The sequence below is a fragment of the Lithobates pipiens genome, unplaced genomic scaffold (genome assembly GCF_037356315.1).
Source record: "Lithobates pipiens isolate NorthernLeopardFrog02 unplaced genomic scaffold, aLitPip1_a1.2 Scaffold_28, whole genome shotgun sequence".
Classification (NCBI taxonomy): Eukaryota; Metazoa; Chordata; class Amphibia; order Anura; family Ranidae; genus Lithobates; species Lithobates pipiens.
The window spans coordinates 188,597,664-188,618,546 of record NW_027507789.1 but is presented as its reverse complement, the minus strand read 5'-3'; the positions used below and the strand labels follow the sequence as shown (position 1 = coordinate 188,618,546).

Sequence of the window (20,883 nt, the reverse complement as noted above, 5' to 3'; positions counted from 1 at the left end):
CCACAAATAGAGCTTTCTTTTGGTGGTATTTGATCACCTCTGTGGATTTTATTTTTTGCGACAACAACTTTTTTTTTTTACTTTCTGCTATAATACATATAAAAAACGAATTTATTCATCAGTTTAGGCCGATATATATTCTTCTACATATTTTTTGTAAAAAATATAGGAAAAAATAGGTATATATTGATTTGTTTGCGCAAAAGTTATCGCGTCTACAAACTATGGGATAGATTTAGGGACTTTTATTTTTATGGTAATGGCGGCGATCTGCAATTTTTAGTGGGGCTGCGACATTATGGCAGACAAATCTGACCCCAAATTACACTTTTTGGGGACCAGTGACATTATTCCATTGATCAGTGATATAAAAATGCACTGATCAATGTAAAAATGTCACTGGCAGGGAAGGGGTTAACACTAGGGCCGATGAAGGGGTTAAGTGTGTTCCCTCAGCATGTTCTAACTGTAGGAGGGATGGACTCACTGGAACATGATAGAGATCACTGTTCCCGATCACTGGGAACAGTAGATTTCTGTCATGTCATCTGGCAGAATGGGGAATCAACTTCTTTACATAGGCAGCTCCCCGTTCTGCCTCTCCTCACCAAGATCGCGGGTCGCCGACGGACATCGAGTCCGCATGACCTGCTATCCTCCCTGTACGGGCCGACATACAGGTACGTCAGTTCATGAAGGAGAGCCGACCTGCCGCAGTTTATCTGCGTGAGTTTGGTCGGCTAGTGGTTAAAGAATATGTAAATTCAAAATTTCATATTCCTGATATGTGCCTGCTGTACCGTGTACTTGTATGAAAAAGTATCATGTTATCTTTGTATTGCTTCCCTTGCGTGAAAACCCTGGGTTTTCCTGACAGTCTCTCTGCTTTCCTATTAAAAACTGACCACACTAAACAGAACACACCATGGTCATTTATCTATCTATGCTGGGAACAATTTAAGTTAACGGTGGCATACTGATGTTGCTAAATTGGGTCTCGTTATCTAGATTATCAAGAATTAAGCAGCACTCCCTACTGTCAAATGCCTCTAGTATTTGACAGCCGAGTGATAGAGGACTCGCACTTCAATACTGTTAACTTAGGTACTTTTTATGACAAGTTTGACTCGCTTAAAAAAACCACTATAGATTCAGTTAGAATAAAGACTTTGTTTAATAAGATGCCTTTTTCTTTTTTATTTCAGAAATTATCAATGGAGTCACCAGAGAAAAGATTTACGTATTACAAAACATTGGACTACAGGTGTATTCCTGTAAAATCTGCCAGGAGGCCCAGCTGTAAACAGATATACTATGTTCTAGGAACACAAATGTCACAACTCTTCATCCATATTCAACTAGTGACACATGAGAAATACTTCATATATGTAAAGGGCCTGATCTCGATAGTAACCGGTGTATTGATCTTATACCTATTAATTAGTCTGTACACTATATAAAATGCCTCAGACCATTCTCATCCTTAAACAGATCTGTGGAATCCCAATATACATCAGGAACACTGCTAACCTCAATCAATGGCTTCAGGTACATCTTACTGAAATGCTTAAATTGCATCCAAAGACATTTTTGTTATGGTTTAGGATAGAAAGGAGAAGGGTTAGTATCTGTCAGTTTTTTGTTGCCATCTCTGTCCCCGCTGAAATTTAACCTTTCTATATTTCTTAGGGACCATTGTCACTGGGGATAGCCGTGAGGGAAAATCTTAAATTTTAAGTTGTTATCGGAAACAGGAATAGAGGGGGAATCTTCTAATAGAAACTCTTGTTTTATTGACCTCTGTTTAAAGGGGCATTTCACTTAATTTGGAGAGATTGCCTATCACTTCTTGTTGTGTCTCAGAGATAGAAAGTGAAGAGAAATCATCTCCCTAGTGGGACAAGAACAGCCAAAAAAATAACATGATGGGGGTTTACCCATTTCTTGCTCTAACAAAACGATAAAAAGTTTTGGCTTTAGAGACACTTTATTTTAAAAATTAGATTATAAAGGTCTCTGTGATTAACTATTTTGTAAACAATGTTTTTTTTCTGTTCTGGCAGATTAGGAAATGTCATGTATGGATTTCAGCCAGTTAACTGTATTTTCCTAATAGTGAATGTAGACAGTTCCAGGATAATAAAGTTCATACATTTGGTCTAAACACCCCAATTAGATGGACAAAATGTCTAACATCACAGATCAGGTTCAGTTTATTTAACCAGCTTCTGCTAAATTAAGTTGATGTACCTCTCTCTCTGTCCATTTTAGGGTTAGGCTCATCTCTTGTGCTCTTGGTTGTAATATGTCTTCAAAGCCCGCAAGGGTTCAATGCCTTCCCACAGATGTCTCTTTCCAACCTCTTTACAAATGCTGTCATTCGAGCTCAGCACCTTCACCAGATGGTTGCAGATACCTACAGAGACTATGTAAGTACCATGAATCCTTAAAATTAGGACATGCAAAATTGTATTGGTTATAAGTGCTTGTTGGTTGGTTTACTCACCAAATTAATTCTGAAGATATCTTGAGGTCTCTTTATCTGCAGAGTCTCAACTTTTTTTCTTCTTTTTGCTCCAGCAGGAGCAGTGTCATTTTCATAGCTTTTTTCCTTGTAATTCAAATTTAAAGAAGGTTTTAAGCTGTAGACAGGAAGTCCTTGAAATGCCTGGAAACTGTGGGTTGGCTGTGGAAGCACATGCAGATGTCTTCCCCCCAGATTTAGACATAATGCTGGAGAGTGATTCAAAGTTGGCTATACATGTTTAAAAATTCAGCCAGTTCAGCAGGAATCAGACGATTTTTGATATATGTATGGCTGTTCCTGTTCAGGAGAAATTTTTGCTTTGATCAGAGCATGCAGCTAATCGGCTGCAGTACTAATCAGTGTATTCTGACTGTGGGGGAGTCATGCTGTCAGAATACGACACAGTGGGCAGAATTCCCCCATCCACCAGTTGGCTGAATGAAAGAAAACTGAACCATGTATGTCCAAGCTTTACATCTACTCAAAATGAAAACATCGGACTTAAGTTAAATGACCAATTCACACATATTTTAACCTTTGCATGTTTTTGTATAATTTTATGTAATTTTTATAGTTGCTATGAAAGTTATTGTCTTAGGGAAAAATACAGTACTATACAGAACCACCAAAGCTTCAATTTTTAATGCATAATAGCAATACCTAAGAAGTCAAAAATGTATTTTTAATGAAAATATACACATATTCAACCTTATTATCTGGTCTGTATCAGTTGTTCAGTGGCAGCAAACAATCAATGATTCAACAGGAATCAGACTTGAATTGCATCTATACCTAACACAAATTTTTATGTTTTGGATAGAATTAGGAGTTGTTAGAAACTCTTTCAGGTTTTACCAGACCGGAAGTGAAGGAAACCATGCCACAGGGCAAACAGACAATAAAAAGCCAACTTCCTATTCTTAACTTTAAAAAAAAAAAATTTTTTTTTACCAGATGGGAAATTAAGCAATCTTTCCAACTGAGCCTTTGATGACAGTAAAACCTTACAGGTGTTCTAGAAAGTTTTGGTTATCAATACACTTTAATCAGCGCACATTTATCACTACATATTACCACTATAAGACAATCAGTAAAGGGATTCATCAGGTCTTACTTCTAGAAAATTCTACTAAATTTGTGAGAGAGGTTATCTTGTTTCCACTGTTCTCACTATATTCCAAAATGTTGTTCCGACCTGAGGCTGTGAGGAAATCAAGATTTTTTTTTTAAATATATATTTTTTAAAGATATTTAAGATTACCTGGACACACATAAAAACAAACTGCATAAATGTCATTTTGTGGCTAGATAAGCAGTCACCTGTTCTCTTCCAGGAAAGAACATATATACCTGAAGATCAGAGATTTTCAAACAAACACTCATATTCAGTGTATTGCTACTCAGAAGCCATCCCAGCACCAACAGACAAAGACAATACTCACCAGAAATCAGTAAGTATAAGCAGAGGAGAGACTGAATTCTTCAGTTTATACACCACAAATGAAAAAAACACAGCGTCATAGTTAACGTGACACTAAAAGCAGGTTTTAAAAAAAAAATGGGTTCACGTATGTATTGTTAACTCAAATAAGTACCTTCTATTGCTCTCAGCCTCTTCCAAACCGCCCAAAAAATATATATATATTGTGTGTAAAGTGCTGCATTAATCGTTGGTGCTATAAGTACCTGGAATGAATACATTTAATGAAAAATAGAATAGAGGACCATTGAGTAGTGGATGTGTATGGGTTATTTTTGAAGAATAAGGATTTCCACAGCTCTTGGAGAAGGCATACTTTCAAGGGGTTTCATGGGGGGGGGGGCAATAATATATAATAAGCTATAATATAAATAGATACGTCATTGTCATTGAGGATGAGCATGTTTTTGGCAAAATTTATTTTTTATTTATTTATTATTTATAAAAAAAATCCACTTTTTTCTTTATTTGTGTGTATTTAGAGTGATTTTGTTTTCTTTTCATTGAATGTCCATTGAATTTGTGTTTTTTCCTTTTTTAAATATTAAATTATTGTGTACTGTCACCTCAAATGTTTTAGTTTCTCATGCTTAGTTAGCCATTTTGTTCCTGTGACTAGAACATAAAATTAGACTACATAGAGATATTTTTGGAAAAAGAACAGGTTCAGAATAGTTTCAGGAGCCATGTATGGCCTTTGCACATTTAAAAACTGTTCATTTCGCTTTACCCTTTGACTCCAATACAAAATTACACTAAAAATCTTCCATTTTTTTTTCATACATTTCGGGGTAATTAAATCACAAAATTTTGACTCATTTAGACTTGTAGCTGAGGGGCGGTAGAAACAGGCGGGGAGTGAACGTTTTTACCACCTGCCTTCCCCCAACCACCCCACTTTAAGCTGCAAAGGCAGCGGACAGAATTGTACACATGCCATGGTTGTGATGCCTTGATTTCTGGCAAGATTTAAAGGATCACCTTTGGGAACACATTACATGTTCCACCTGATTTTGGGGTGGAATATGTTGCCAATGCTGCACTCGCCACCCGCTGCCCCCCTCCCCCTTTGTGGCAGCAGTACGGGGAGAAGTTCCCCATACTAGTGGTCACCGTTTGAAACCAGCATGGCTGTGTGGGGGCACACAGGGCCGCATCATTCAGACACACAGTTCTGTGTGTCTGAATGAACTACAAGCTCCGACAGCCTTAGCATTTGTTGGCTTGTAGTTCTCAATGAACTACCACGGCGCTGTGGTAGTTCATTGAGTCTTCCTGTCAGGGAGTATTGGCTTACGCATATAGGAAAGCAGACACATTGACAGTGTGCAGGAGACCTGATCGCTGGTGCAATGCCTTACAGGCTCCTACTACAAAAAAAAATAATAATAGATGCTCATTTTGTTACCTGCAAAAAAATGTGCATTTATTTAATTTTTTGGAAAAGAGAACTTATTCTTTAAACTATGCTGCATTTTGGGTGAATGAGGCTGTGCTGCAACCGCCCTGCAACTAAATGCAAATCACATGGTTGCGAGGCCGTGGTGCAGTCTTTTAGGATTTAAAATACACAGTGAGAAGGCAACATAATGCCTTCTAACCACCTGTCAACGACCCTCTAAAAAAACATGATCCACCACAGATTGCACCTCAGAATTCTAATGCTAGCATAAATTAGCCCTTAAGGTGTTTGCAACAATTTTGAATGGCTTTTGAAAACTGTATTGTGATTATGCTGTTGGTAATATGTTCATTTCACAGGATATAGACCTCCTCCGCTTCTCCCTCACACTCCTGCAATCATGGATGACCCCTATCCAAATCGTCAACAGAGTTTTTGGCAACAACCAGGTGTTTGGAAACATTGACAGAGTTTATGACAGACTGAGGGACCTCGATGAAGGACTACACATTCTCATAAGAGTGAGTATCTTGTATATCCAATCACAATATGTGCCACACTAGTTCATCTAAATAAATCCACAGTGATGTGTCAATAACAAATGAACATACTTTTTTTTCAGAATAACATATGTACAAAATAATATAAACAAGTCGATGCTTGTGAAAAAATGGTGCCAATACACATATTAAAAAGAAAAAATTTTGCAGTTGCATTTAAAATGATATCAAACAGGTGCAGTCTATCTGTGTGCTTCTGTGCAAAGAAACAAAATCACAGCTGATGATCACCACTACTCTTCTATGGGTTTTTTAAAGTGTTCAGAATTCCCCTGAAGAAGCCACGTGACCCTGTGACATAGGGGAGGGGTAATAAGATGGTACGGTGGCTGTTCCCGAAGGTGGACATACTGTACACCTAGCGGCATATGCTAGATCACGGAGACAGAGTGTAATTTAAGTGATAAAAGTGTGGTGCGCTACAAGTACTCAATTGTTACATGTTTAACCACTTGCTTACTGGGCACTTAAACCCCCCTCCTATCCAGACCAATTTTCAGCTTTCAGCGCTGTCGCACTTTGAATGACAATTGCGCGGTCATACAACGCTGTACCCAAATGACATATGACATATCAGATCGGTGGGGTGTGAATGTACTACACGCTATTGTCTCTCTATATAGTTATACCAAAGAAGGACAGAACTGACTTTTCTTACAACCTAAAATAGCTAATATAACAGAATGAGTTAAACTTGACAACAGATTAAATATTCAGGCTAAATTCACACCATTGTGAATTGGATGTGGGATCCCTACATTCAATTCACAACAGCAGGGCAGGAGATTTTGACCGGCTCTCTATGGAGCCGATTCACATATCCCTGCAGCAGGTCCGCTGCATTTTGCAAAAAAAACACTGTATGTCTTTTGGTCTGTTTGAGGTGCAAATTCAGCCCAAAATTCGGGCTGCAATCGGACCTGAATTGGTGAACCAGGACGCACCAGGCCCCTGCTGTGGGCCACATGTGGCTCATATGTGAACCAAGCCTCTGTTTTAATAAAGTACCTATCATTTAACTGTTTATTAGCGTTAATGTCACTGTTAGAAAGATGAATACTTCCTGTTTATAAATAGCCAGATAACCAAAATATACAGCAGCTCATTTAGGTCTTGTTCACGCCATGGTGCAGAGATGTCAGTTTTTCTGCACACATTCTGCAGGGGCACAAAAAACAATGGTTCTCTATGTGCCCTATGTGTACCACAACCTGCAGATTTGTGTGAATAGGGCAAGTAACTGGCGCGCATGAAAGCTGATGTTAATGTGCATAAAAACTGACTGAAACGCATGAAAACTGATGTAAATGAATGTCTCTGCATGTGAAATCTGTGCGGTTTTCCCATCAATTTTAATGCATGTATGGTGTGAACGAGCCCTTAAAGTTTGCCTCCCCCTTTAGGACTTATCTAAGATTTTAGGGACACGGCCTGCCAATTATACTTTTAAATACTTGTTATCTATTTCTCATGCATATGAAGTTCGTCTTACATAAACACTGCAATATGATCGTACAATCTAATAAACTGAGCTTGATCAACAAACTAGTGCCACTTATATCCACTGAAAATAAAGTGTTTCAAAACCTCCTTGGATGCCCAAATGATAACATACATTATATATACACACACACACACACTAGCTAGATATATAGAGATAAATATGCATATAAAATATGAGTTAAATTATTAAAAGAAGATACTTGATTGTGTGTGGCTCGCTTTAGATTCTACTACAAACCTAGTTTTTCAACTTCATACAAACTTCATACAACCTGCTCTAATTATAGTATTACCTGTATTTTATGTGAGCCCATATGTTTAGATTTCTTTGAAACCTAACCCTGAAAGATTGTACATTCAGACCGCATCATGTGTAGCCAGATTAAAAATCTTTGAGAAAATATAAGTTGACAATAACATTTAATAGTAATGCAACTTTTACATACTGATTTGCACAGTAAACAATAGTTCTATTTCGCACTTGCTAGTTACCATCCTGGTCACAAGTGACTGTACAATGAAAAGGAACATCAATAGTGCCTTAAAAGTGGTAAATTGTCAAAGATATAATTGGGTTTTGACAAACACATACCTTTTATCACCAGGAGCTGGATGATGGAAATGTCCGGAACTACGGTCTGCTGACTTTTACATATGATAAGTTTGATGTCAATCTGCGCAGTGAAGAAGGGCGGGCGAAGAATTACGGTCTACTATCCTGCTTCAAGAAAGACATGCATAAAGTAGAGACCTACCTGAAGGTGATGAAGTGCCGGAGATTTGTGGAGAGCAACTGCACCTTTTAATCAAAAACAAGAAATATTTGTCATATCCTCCATAGTCACCCCCACCTCCTGCAGACACCCGCTGCATTTTTATATCTTCAGGAGGTAGGGCCCACTAATATATCCCTTTTAAACTTCCTGACCAACGCACATTTTTTGCAGATGTATTTTGCGTTGTGCTTTTGTTGTCTTTGTATGTTGTTAAAAAATAAAGTATAGGAGGCATTTACATGAGTTATGAGGTCTGGTCTAATTATATAAATGTATTATGCAAACATAGCAGAATCATCAATGATAAAAAATAAATAAATAAAAAAGTAGAACAATGTATGTGTTGAATACAGCATATACACATTTAATAGATACTATATTCAAATATTATATAATAAGATTACATTAACTTCATTCATAGTCATTTTAGTTTTCTTGAACTTCCAATCTAATTTGCATTTGATTATAATCAATTTAAAAAAAAAAATTCGTAACTAGGCAAGTTAAAATGTACAAAAAAAGCCATAAAAAATGTGCAAAAATGCTTCTGTTTACTTGTGTGTAGCACTAACCCCCGAAGGAGCTGCTGGTTTGATTGGGCTTGCCGTTACCTTCTTCACCTCGATTTGTGTCTAGGGGTTTCCCAGGGTAGATGGCCCAGAAACTTTAGAGACTGACAACAGATCCACTTAAAGGGATTTTTATTCGCAAAAACCTCTCTTAGTATAGAGGGTTAGGAGGAAAGTTCAGGTACTCTTAGCCCTTGTACACGCGGTCGGAGAATCCGTCAGAATGTGTCCTATCGGACCGTGTCGTCGGATAATCCGACTGTGTGTGGTATGCATCGGACTGATTCCGTCTGACCCAATTTTCCAACATGTTGGAAATATTTCCCGACCAACTGGTTCGTTCAGACATACTCCGATCATGTGTAGAGAATTTTGATCGGACCAAGTGCCACGCATGCTCAGATCAAATTCCTACATCAAAGCTATTGGCTACTAGCCTGAACGTAGTCCCATTGTAACGAAATTACGTCATCACGTTCTGAATGATCGGATTTTTCGACAATTTAGTCTGACCGTGTGTATGCAACAGTTTCGGACACAATCCGACGGGCAAAATCCGACGGATTTGGTTGTCGAAATCTCCGACCGTGTGTACAGGGGCTTAGTGTCAAAGTCAATAATAAAGAAATTGCTTACTTCGACTAAATCCAGAGAGTAGCCATTCACAGCTGGATGTTCACTCAAGTTGGACAGTCCCTCTCACACAAGGCCTAGCAGCCAACAAGGTGCTTAAATCAGGAATAAGTCTCTGCCACAGACTTTGTTGTAGAACACATAGGAAACCAGGACTTGTAGAACATTTGTGTGGTACCAGTATCTTTCAGCCAGTTTGGCGATATCCACGAAACTGGATTCACTTAGGTACTTCAGCCCTACCATGCTCTTGCTAAGAAGCCAACCCGTGCGTGGCCTTCTTCTGAAGAGTCCTCCCCTGGATAGCTACAAAGTCGCTGGGCCTCTCCACGACTGGAGACGGCACCGGACCACCTCCGAATCCTTTCCTTAGTTTCCCTGCCGCAGGCTAGCCAGCCCCGAGACAAAGTCAAGTGGATCTGCACCCCAGGCCATAGCCTTCCTGGAGGCTGGTCAGGAGGACCAGGATCATAGAGTCAGAACATACTTCTGGACCGGAACCCCGAACCACGTGAATTCCGCATCTTAAGTACCCTCTCCCAGAAAGAACAGCAAGAGTGACCCTCCCACTGGGCTGGCTCCGAGAGAAAGTAACCTTAAAGCACCCAACCAGACCGTGGTTCCATGCCTGCCAGAAGAGACAGTGCTGAACACCCTATAGTCCAGTCAGACTGATGCTGAGGTCAAAATTTGGAACAATTATACCCAAACCAAACTGCAGTTTAGGTGTAACTTTAAATTTCAAAACATATACCGTATTTGCCGGCGTATAAGACGACCTTTTACACTTAAAAAAACTGAGCAAAAAGGAGGGGTCGTCTTATACGCCGGGTCCGCTGCTGGGATGCCTTCTGGCTGTCCGGTAATACTGTATGTAGCTTCGGCTACATACAGTATATACCACTGAACCAATCCCAGTGAGCGATGTATTCAAATGAATACAGAGCCTGCTCGGATTGGAGCAGCAATCTCTGCCAATCCGAGCAGGCTACACACAGTAGCCTGCTCCGATTGGCTTTGAGAGTGAGGCGCGGGCTGATGATGTAACAGCCTCCGCCAATCCCAGCAGGCTTTGTATTCATTAATAGAATACATTGCTCGCCGTGATTGGCTCCAGCACCAGAAGGAAGAAGGAAATGGCTCCAGCAAGAACGAAGAAGAAGAGGGATATGAAGCGTCGGAAGCCTCGGAATCGGGGGTCGTCTTAAACGGTGAGTACGGGCAAAACATTTTAACTGTGCAGGTTTTTAGGGGGTCGTCTTATATGCCGGGTCGTCTTATACGCCGGCAAATACGGTACCAACAAAATATATTTAAATATCAATTTATTTATTTTTTAACTCAAATAAAAAAGTTTATTAACCACTTGGGTACCGCGCTATTGCAAAATGACGGCAACAGCGCGGACCCACATTTCCGGGACTACGTCTATTGACGTCGTCCCGGATACGAGCGGCCTGCGCGCCCCCTGAGGGGCGCGCGCGGCGCGCTCTGTGATCGGCGAGTCCGTGAGACTCGCCTGATCACCGATCCGTGTAAGGGGTCGATCCCGACCCCTTATCACGTGATCAGCTGTCAGCCAATGACAGCTGATCATGTGATAAAACGGAGCCGGTAATCGGCTAGTATTCCTCCTCGCGCTGACAGCGCGAGGAGAAAAAAAAAAAGCCGATCGCCGGCGGCCGTGTTCGGGACATCAGTCCCGATCACGGCCAGCAATTTAAGCGGACACCTGCCCCCTGCCAGTGCCCACCTGCCACCCGCAGTGCCATCCTGAAATAAAGTAAGTGCCCCCCTGTCAGTGCCACCCAGCAGTGCCCATAGTGCCCACAGTGCCACCCAGCAGTGCCCACAGTGCCACCCAGCAGTGCCCACAGTGCCACCCACAGTGCCACCCAGCAGTGCCACCCACAGTGCCACCCAAAATCTGCCTCAAAGGTGCTGCACCCCAGTGCCGCCCATCAGTGCCCAGCAGTGCCGCCCATCAGTGCCCAGCAGTGCCGCCCATCAGTGCCCAGCAGTGCCACCTATCAGAGCCACCTATCAGTGCCACCTATCAGTGCCCATCAGTCCCATCTATCTGTGGTACCTATCAGTGCCCATCCGTGCCACCCATCCGTGCCACTTATCCGTGCCACCCATCCGTGCCATCTTATCTGTGCCCATCTTTGCCCATCAGTGCCGCCTTATCTGTGCCCATCGGTGCCGCCTTATCTGTGCCTATTAGTGCCGCCTTAACTATGCCTATCAGTGCCCACCAGTGCAGCCTATCAGTGCCCACCAATGCAGCCCATCAGTGCCCACCAATGCAGCCCATCAGTGCCCACCAATGCAGCCTATCAGTGCCGCCTAATCAGCGCACTTCAATGAAGGAGAAAAATGACCCGTTTGCAAAATTTTATAACAAACTATTAAAACATGATTTTTTTTTTTTTTTTTTTGCATCTTTTTTTGTTTGTTTAGCAAAAAATAAAACTCCCAGCTGTAACTAAATACCACCAAAAGAAAGCTCTATTTGTGGGAAAAAAATGATAAAAATTTCATTTAGGTACAGTGTTGTATGACCGCGCAATTGTCATTCAAAGTGCATCAGCGCTGAAAGCTGAAAATTGGTCTGGGACTGAGGGGGGTTTAAGTGCCCAGTAAGCAAGTGGTTAAAGGTCAACAAACAAAAACAAAGAAAATAGAAACTTTGCAGAGAGTCCATAAATAATAGCATGTACCATCAGAAAGTGATTTCAAAACAAAATGTGACACTAACATGTACATAATCCCCCCCATAGGGATTTGTTCCACGGTTACTACACTACGAGAGGTATTAGCATAAGGGAAAGGGCAAGGTGCTGCTTCACAGTTCCTCCCTCCTCTTGTCATCAGGAAAGCAGAGATTCTAAAATATTATAGTAGCAGTCTATCTAGTAATTAGGTCCTCAGGGGACAATACCGGTACTGCCAACCAATTTCCACACAATACGGGTCACCTTTATGTTTGTAAATATGTTTTCTGTATATAAGTATAATTGCCCATCTGATCAACCCACATCTGCATTGAGGGTACGGTCTGTACAATCCAATGTGTCAGGAAAAGTTTATAGACCTGAAAAAGAGCCTTACCAGCAGTTTCTCAGATGTATACATCCTGCACCACACCCTCTAAAACACCCAGGAGACAGGTCTTGAGATCCAGAGGAACACTATACTACCAAAAGTATTGGGACGCTTGCCTTTACACAAACTTTAACCACTTTAACTGACAATAGCCGTGCAATGTGGCTACCAAACAAAAGACGTCCTTTTTTTTTTCTCCCCACAAATAGAGCTTTCTTTTCGTGGTATTTGATCACCTCTGCGGTTTTTATTTTTTGCGCTATAAACAAAAAAATGCGACAATTTTGAAAAAAAAAAAAGCATTATTTTTTACTTTTTGCTATAATAAATATCCCTCAAAAAAAAAAAAAAAATTATATTATATATATATATATATATATATATATATATATATATATATATATATATATATAAAAATTCCCTCAGTTTATGCCGATGCATATTCTTCTACATATTTTTGGTTAAAAAAAAAGAAAAAAAAAAAAAAAATCGCAATAAGCTGTTATTGATTGGTTTGCGCAAAAGTTAGAGCGTTTTTTTTTTTTTACTAGTAATGGTGGTGATCAGCGATTTTTATCGTGACTGCAACATTATGGCGGACACATCAGACACTTTTGACACATTTTTGGGACCATTGTCATTAATACAGCGAAAAATGTCACTGGCAGTGAATGGGGTTAACACTAGGTGTTGCTGTAGGGGTTAAGTGTGTCCTAGGGAGTGATTCTAATTGTAGGGGGAGGGTGGGCTAGCTGTGACACAACACTGATCACCGCTTCCGATTACAGGGAGCTATGATCAGTGTATCAGCTTGTTTACATTAACATCTCCCCATGAGACCATCGCGGTTGGACTCACGGAGCTTCCGGCAGCGTGTGCGCACCTGCTATGCAAGCCTCGCGAGATCACTTAATACAACGTGATTTTGCGCAGCAGAGCCAACCTGCCACAGTAGAACTGAGGCGGCTGGTCCGCAAGAGGTTAATGGCATCCCAGTCTTAGTCCGCAGGGTTCAGTTTGGAGTTGGCCCACCCTTTGCAGCTATAAATGCTTTGACTCTTCTGGGAAGGCTGTCCACAAGATTTAGGAGTGTTTGACCATTCTTTCAGAAGCGCATTTGTAAGGTCAGTCACTGATGTTGGACGAGAAGGCCTAGGTCGCAGTCTCCGCTCAAATTCATCCCAAAGGTGTTCCATCGGGTTGAGGTCAGGACTCTGTGCAAGCCAGTTAAGTTTATCCACCCCAAACTCGACTCATCCGTGTGGCCCGTGCACAGAACCTGAAAATCGGAGGACAGATCCTCCATTTTATTTTTTTTTTATTTTTTTTATAATTGTAATTTTTATTAATTTTAAAAGCAAAAACAAAAATAATACACGAGAACATTAGAAAAATCAGTAAATATAGAGAGATATAGATCAAGATGTAAGGCATGAGTTACAACAGACAGAGAAAAATGTCCACAAACGCAGGCACAAGGGTGAACTGCGTATCCATATCTCGTACTATAAATAACAAACAGTCAATGTAAAGCAAACAAACTATTCTGAGCATCAAGAGGCCGGAGGCCAAAAAGAGGCAAAAAGAAAAAACAAATGAATATTCACATGGTCAGCATAGTATGTCCCTGGGAGGGGAGGGGGACAGGACAGGGTAGGGAAGGGGGGGGGGGACGGAAGCCATCAACAAAGGGCCCCGGTCGGTAGCTGCCCCATTTTATTTTTGCATGCTAGTCGCATATCGAAAATGGAGAGGTTACTAAAGTTACGAAAATTCTCGTACAACAGAATAAAAAAAAATCGGAAGTGATGTCATGTGTTGTAGTGTATTTCTATTGTATTTTTGGGGTGACAACTGTACAGATTATACGAAAATCGTATGATCTGGTGTCATACGAGAAAAATGTTCACGTTTGTCAGATCAGATAACCTCGGATGAACTGTCGTGATCGGCTCTGGAAAGCTCTGTACAAACAATCCGATTACTGCAGGATCGCTTCAAAATCGGTATATTCAATACGATTTTCAGATCGTGTGTACGGGCCAAAAGTTGTGTCACACCAAAATTCAAAACAAAACGTTATGTAGCTCACAAGAGATGCACTAATCATAAGTTCTATTAGCATTAAATCTAGTACCCATATTTGCCTACTTGTGTTAAACTACAGTGAGGTAAAAAAAAGTATTTGATCCCCTGTCGATTTTGTACGTTTGCCCACTGACAAAGAAATGATTAGTCTATAATTTTATTGGTAGGTTTATTTTACCAGTGAGAGACAGAACAAAAATATCCAGAAAAACACATTTCAATAAAGTTCTAAATTAAGTTGCATTTTAATAAGTGAAATAAGTATTTGATCCCTAATCAATCAGCAAGATTTCTAGCTCCCAGGTATCTTCTATACAGGCAACGAGCGGAGATTAGGAGCACAGCTTGTTACCTGTATAAAAGACGTCTGTCCACAGAAGCAATTAATTAATCAGATTCCAATGTCTTCCACCATGGCCAAGACCAAAGTGCTGTCCAAGGATGTCGGGGACAAGATTGTAGACTTAAACAAGGCTGGAATGGGCTACAAGACCATCGCCAAGAAGCTTGGTGAGAAGGTGACAACTGTTGGTGCGATTATTCACAACTGGAAGAAACACAAAATAAACTGTCAATCTCCCTCGGTCTTGCATGGGGCTCCATGCAAGATCTCACCTCGTGGAGTTTCAATGATCATGAGAACGGTGAGGAATCGGCCCAGAACTACACAAGAGAACCTTGTCAATGATCTCAAGGCAGCTGGGACCATAGTCACCAAGAAGACAATTGGTAACACACTATGCCATGAAGGACTGAAATCCTGAAGCGCCCACAAGGTCCCCCTGCTCAAGAAAACACATGTACAGGCAGTCTGAGGTTTGTTAATGAACATCTCAATGATTCAGAAGAGAACTGGGTGAAAGTGTTGTGGTCAGATGAGACTAAAATTGAGCTCTTTGGCATCAACTCAACTCGCCGTGTTTGGAGGAGAAGGAATGCTACCTATGACCTCAAGAACACCATCCCCGCCATCAAACATAGAGGTGGAAACATTATGCTTTGGGGGCATTTTTTGTGCTAAGGGGACAGGACAACTTCACTGCATCAAAGGGACGATAGACAGGGACATGTACCGTAAAATCTTGGGCGTGAACCTCCTTCCCTCAGCCAGGGCATTGAAAATGGGTTGTGGATGGGTATTCCAGCATGACAATGACCCAAAACACACGGCCAGGGCAACAAAGGAGTGGATCAAGAAGAAACACATTAAAGGTCCTGGAGTCTCCAGACCTTAATCACATAGAAAATATGCGGAGGGAGCTGAAGGTTCTCATTACCAAACATCAGCCTTGAAACGTCTGACTTCTGATTGCCAACAAGGGGTTTGCCACCAAGTACTAAGGCCCCTTCCACACTGAGGTGCTTGTAAACTGCCAGTAAAAAACTGAGTGCTTTTGAAGAGTTTTTCAGGCTCTTTTAATTTCAATGGAAAGGGGCGATTTTCACCACCCTACCAGCGCACTGCCCCGTGTGAAAGCATTCATTGATTTTAATGAAAATAGGTTTTCATGAGCTTTTCAGACGCTTTTTGTTAGCATGAAAGCTCCTGAAAAGCGCCTCAGTGTGAAAGGGGTCTGATGTTTTGCAAAGGGGTCAAATACTATATGGTCAAAAGTATGTGCATGCCCCTCCAAACTGAGTTCAGGCGTTTCCAGTAAAAAGTACCGTTAAACAGTTTGTAAATGCAATTTTTTTTTATAAAAAATAGAGAAAAAGAAAAGGCATGTCATACTTATCTGCATTGTACAGTCCTGATCCTCCTCCCCTCGGATCCCGTCCTGGCGCTCTGTGCCTCTCTCCCCTACCGAGTGCCCCCACACAAGCTGCTTGCCATGGGGGCACTCATGCATGATTGCTTCAGAGCCCCGCTCTCTGTGTCCAAAAGAAAGTTTGTGGCTCAGCCCGGCTCCCCCTCACTGGCTGTGATTGACAGCAGCGGAAGCCAATGGATCCTGCCTCTCAGCCAATGAGGAGGGAGAGATATGGGAGAGCCACTGCTCTCGTCCACATTGCTGGATTGAGTTCAGGCTTAAATATTAGGGTGGGGGGGGGGGCTGAGGGGGATGCCGCACACTGAAGGTTTTTTAGCTTCATGCATAGAATGCATAAAGGTAGAAAAAAACCTTCAGCCTTTAGAATCACTTTAATGCTACAGCATACTAAGACATTTTAGACAATCATGTGCTTCCAAACCTTGTGGGAACAGATTCGGGAAGGCCCTCTTCTGTTCCCGCAAGAGCTGCACTTATCTTCCGGTGCTCCTCCACCACCAGAGCACCCCCCCCCCCCCCAGCTCCTGGTCTTGTTTTTAGTTCCTTTAGAGCTGCGGGTGGCGTCGGTGGTAAAGTGGCGCTATTTTACCGACGTTTTAGTGGCGCAATTCGGCCGCTAGCAGGGCAGTTTTAACCCCCCCACTAGCGGCCGAAAAGGGGTTAAATCCGCCCACAAAATGCTGCCGGAGCGGCGTTTTGCCAGCAGTATCGCAGCACTGCCCCATTGATTTCAATGGGGAGCAGCAGTGGAGGAGCGGTGAAGCTGCTGGCAGGACTTTTTGTGATGCCCTGCCAGTGGCTGACAGCTGATTACGTGGTAAGGGGCCGGGATCGGGATCACCCGAGTCTCAGTGACTCGGTGATCACAGTGCGCGGGGAGTGTGCAAAGGGGAGGACCTCATATGAAGGCCTCCCGGAAATTCAGGTCCATGCTGATGCCGTTATTTGGCTATAGCGCGGACGCCAAGTGGTTAAACATAAAACATACAAAACATTTATCAAGGCAGCGCTACATAATCATTTTTCCCGCTATTGCGGGTGTGCTATGATGAAAGTACATGTAAGATTAAAGTCCAAACAACCGCTGCAATCATAAAATTTAAACCGTTTACATTAAATGTGTAGTAGAGTCCAAAGAAGACATATAGATAATTAATCACAGGTCCTGTTGCGGCCAGAATGGGTCAAAGACTAATGATCTCATTCACATGGAGAAAGAGAAAACTCCATAGCATAATCCCAATTCAGACTGATTAAATTAGATTCCCCCTTGTAGGACATACACTTACAAAAATTCAAATTCCAACAGGCATATAAATGAAGTGATAGCGCCAACGGGGAGTGTGACGGTGTCTGCAATGTGGCTTTCCAATGTTAGTGGTATCCCAGAAAGTGTTCACATCACTACTGGTCGTCGTATATACACGCCATCCAGAGAGAGGATTGAAACCAAGAGCTGGTGTTCTGTACACGTTACCCAGCACAGTCTGTTAAGAGTCTGATCTATAGGGGAATTTTTATTTACCCCCCTGACCCTACACGTGTGGAGGTGATGGTGAAAGGGCTATATCCAGGGTGGAATCAAACACCTTTTCTTCATTGAACTCTACTGAACATTTAATGTGAAGTGTTTAAATTTTAAGATTGCAGCGGTTATTTGGACTTTAATCTTACATGCACTTTCGTGATAGCATGCCTGGAATAGCGGGAATGTGTTTGATTATGTAACTGTGCCTTGATTAATGTTTTGTTTGTTTTAACACTTACTTTAGATACATTGCACCACTGCCAGTGTAGTGTCACAGTTTGATGCCTATCACAGGATGGTGCGGAAGTGACGTTGTTGCGTACTGCGCATGCGCGATGCGCTCCAAACGCTCGCGCCGTGCGTTCCAACATAGTTTCGGCAATACAGTTCAGCGAAACCATCACATAATGTTACGGAAGTGATGTTACACACAACACAAACACGGGCCACGTTGTTGCGTACTGCGCATGCGCGATGCGTTCCAAACACTTGCGCCGTGCGTTCCAACATAGTTTCGGCAATACAGTTCAGCGAAACCATCACATAATGTTACGGAAGTGAAGTTACACACAACACAAACACTGGGCCGTTCGTTACAACACTAATACTTCCCTTGTTACCTAGTAGGTTTTGCATTGCTGGGACTTGTAGTGCCTATCCTGAGCTACATGCTTCAATGTTCAGTGTCCTCATCCCTATCCCCATGCTTCAATGTTCAGTGTCCATCCTTATCCCCGTGCTTCAATGTTCAGTGTCCTCATCCTTATCCCCGAGCTTCAATGTTCAGTGTCCATCCTTATCCCCGTGCTTCAATGTTCAGTGTCCTCATCCCTATCCGTGAGCTTCAATGTTCAGTGTCCTCATCCTTATCCCTGTGCTTCAATGTTCAGTGTCCTCATCCCTATCCCCCTGCTTCAATGTTCAGTGTCCTCATCCCTATCCCCCTGCTTCAATGTTCAGTGTCCTCATCCTTATCCCCGAGCTTCAATGTTCAGTGTCCTCATCCCTATCCCCCTGCTTCAATGTTCAGTGTCCTCATCCCTATCCGCGAGCTTCAATGTTCAGTGTCCTCATCCTTATCCCCCTGCTTCAATGTTCAGGGTCCTCATCCTTATCCCCGAGCTTCAATGTTCAGTGTCCTCATCCCTATCCCCCTGCTTCAATGTTCAGTGTCCTCATCCCTATCCGCGAGCTTCAATGTTCAGTGTCCTCATCCTTATCCCCCTGCTTCAATGTTCAGGGTCCTCATCCTTATCCCCGAGCTTCAATGTTCAGTGTCCTCATCCCTATCCCCCTGCTTCAATGTTCAGTGTCCTCATCCCTATCCGCGAGCTTCAATGTTCAGTGTCCTCATCCTTATCCCCCTGCTTCAATGTTCAGGGTCCTCATCCTTATCCCCGAGCTTCAATGTTCAGTGTCCTCATCCCTATCCCCCTGCTTCAATGTTCAGTGTCCTCATCCCTATCCGCGAGCTTCAATGTTCAGTGTCCTCATCCTTATCCCCCTGCTTCAATGTTCAGGGTCCTCATCCTTATCCCCGAGCTTCAATGTTCAGTGTCCTCATCCCTATCCCCCTGCTTCAATGTTCAGTGTCCTCATCCCTATCCGCGAGCTTCAATGTTCAGTGTCCTCATCCCTATCCGCGAGCTTCAATGTTCAGTGTCCTCATCCTTATCCCAGAGCTTCAATGTTCAGTGTCCTCATCCCTATCCCCCTGCTTCAATGTTCAGTGTCCTCATCCCTATCCGCGAGCTTCAATGTTCAGTGTCCTCATCCTTATCCCCCTGCTTCGATGAGGACACTGAACATCGAAGCATGGGGATAAGGATGAGGACACTGAACATTGAAGCTTGCGGATAGGGATGAGGACACTGAACATTGAAGCACAGGGATAAGGATGGACACTGAACATTGAAGCTCGGGGATAGGGATGAGGACACTGAACATTGAAGCAGGGGGATAGGGATGAGGACACTGAACATTGAAGCTCAGGGATAAGGATGAGGACACTGAACATTGAAGCACAGGGATAAGGATGAGGACACTGAACATTTAAAGCTTGCGGATAGGGATGAGGACACTGAACATTGAAGCACAGGGATAAGGATGAGGACACTGAACATTGAAGCTTGCGGATCGGGATGAGGACACTGAACATTGAAGCATGGGGATAGGGATGAGGACACTGAACATTGAAGCACAGGGATAAGGATGAGGACACTGAACATTGAAGCTCGCGGATAGGGATGAGGACACTGAACATTGAAGCATGGGGATAGGGATGAGGACACTGAACATTGAAGCACAGGGATAAGGATGAGGACACTGAACATTGAAGCTCGCGGATAGGGATGAGGACACTGAACATTGAAGCACGGGGATAAGGATGGACACTGAACATTGAAGCTCGGGGATAAGGATGAGGACACTGAACATTGAAGCACGGGGATAAGGATGGACACTGAACATTGAAGCATGGGGATAGGGATGAGGACACTGAACATTGAAGCATGTAGCTCAGGATAGGCACTACAAGTCCCAGCAATGCAAAACCTACTAGGTAACAAGGGAAGTATTAGTGTTGTAACGAACGGCCCAGTGTTTGTGTTGTGTGTAACTTCACTTCCGTAACATTATGTGATGGTTTCGCTGAACTGTATTGCCGAAACTATGTTGGAACGCACGGCGCAAGTGTTTGGAACGCATCGCGCATGCGCAGTACGCAACAACGTGGCCCGTGTTTGTGTTGTGTGTAACATCACTTCCGTAACATTATGTGATGGTTTCGCTGAACTGTATTGCCGAAACTATGTTGGAACGCACGGCGCGAGCGTTTGGAACGCATCGCGCATGCGCAGTACGCAACAACGTCACTTCCGCACCATCCTGTGATAGGCATCAAACTGTGACACTACACCAGCTCTTTCAGCACAGCTT

At 42.5% G+C, this 20,883-nt stretch overlaps 1 protein-coding gene across 1 annotated transcript; it reads left to right on the top strand.

Annotated features, from left to right (window-relative positions):
* The first annotated feature begins 1,444 nt into the window (after positions 1-1,444).
* LOC143935941 (somatotropin) lies at positions 1,445-8,491 on the top strand. The gene is made up of 5 exons (XM_077460158.1): positions 1,445-1,548; positions 2,272-2,429; positions 3,862-3,978; positions 5,769-5,930; positions 8,078-8,491. Exons 1-5 carry the CDS (start codon positions 1,539-1,541, stop codon positions 8,276-8,278), a joined length of 648 nt encoding a protein of 215 aa, XP_077316284.1. The 5' UTR covers positions 1,445-1,538; the 3' UTR covers positions 8,279-8,491.
* The last annotated feature ends 12,392 nt before the right edge of the window (positions 8,492-20,883 follow it).

What these genes read in the sequence shown, in the direction of transcription:
- LOC143935941 (XM_077460158.1), top strand. An exon ending in ACAATACTCACCAGAAATCA is followed by an intron (nt 3,979 to 5,768) that starts GTAAGTATAAGC and finishes TTCATTTCACAG; the next exon opens with GATATAGACCTCCTCCGCTT. An exon ending in GACTACACATTCTCATAAGA is followed by an intron (nt 5,931 to 8,077) that starts GTGAGTATCTTG and finishes TTTTATCACCAG; the next exon opens with GAGCTGGATGATGGAAATGT.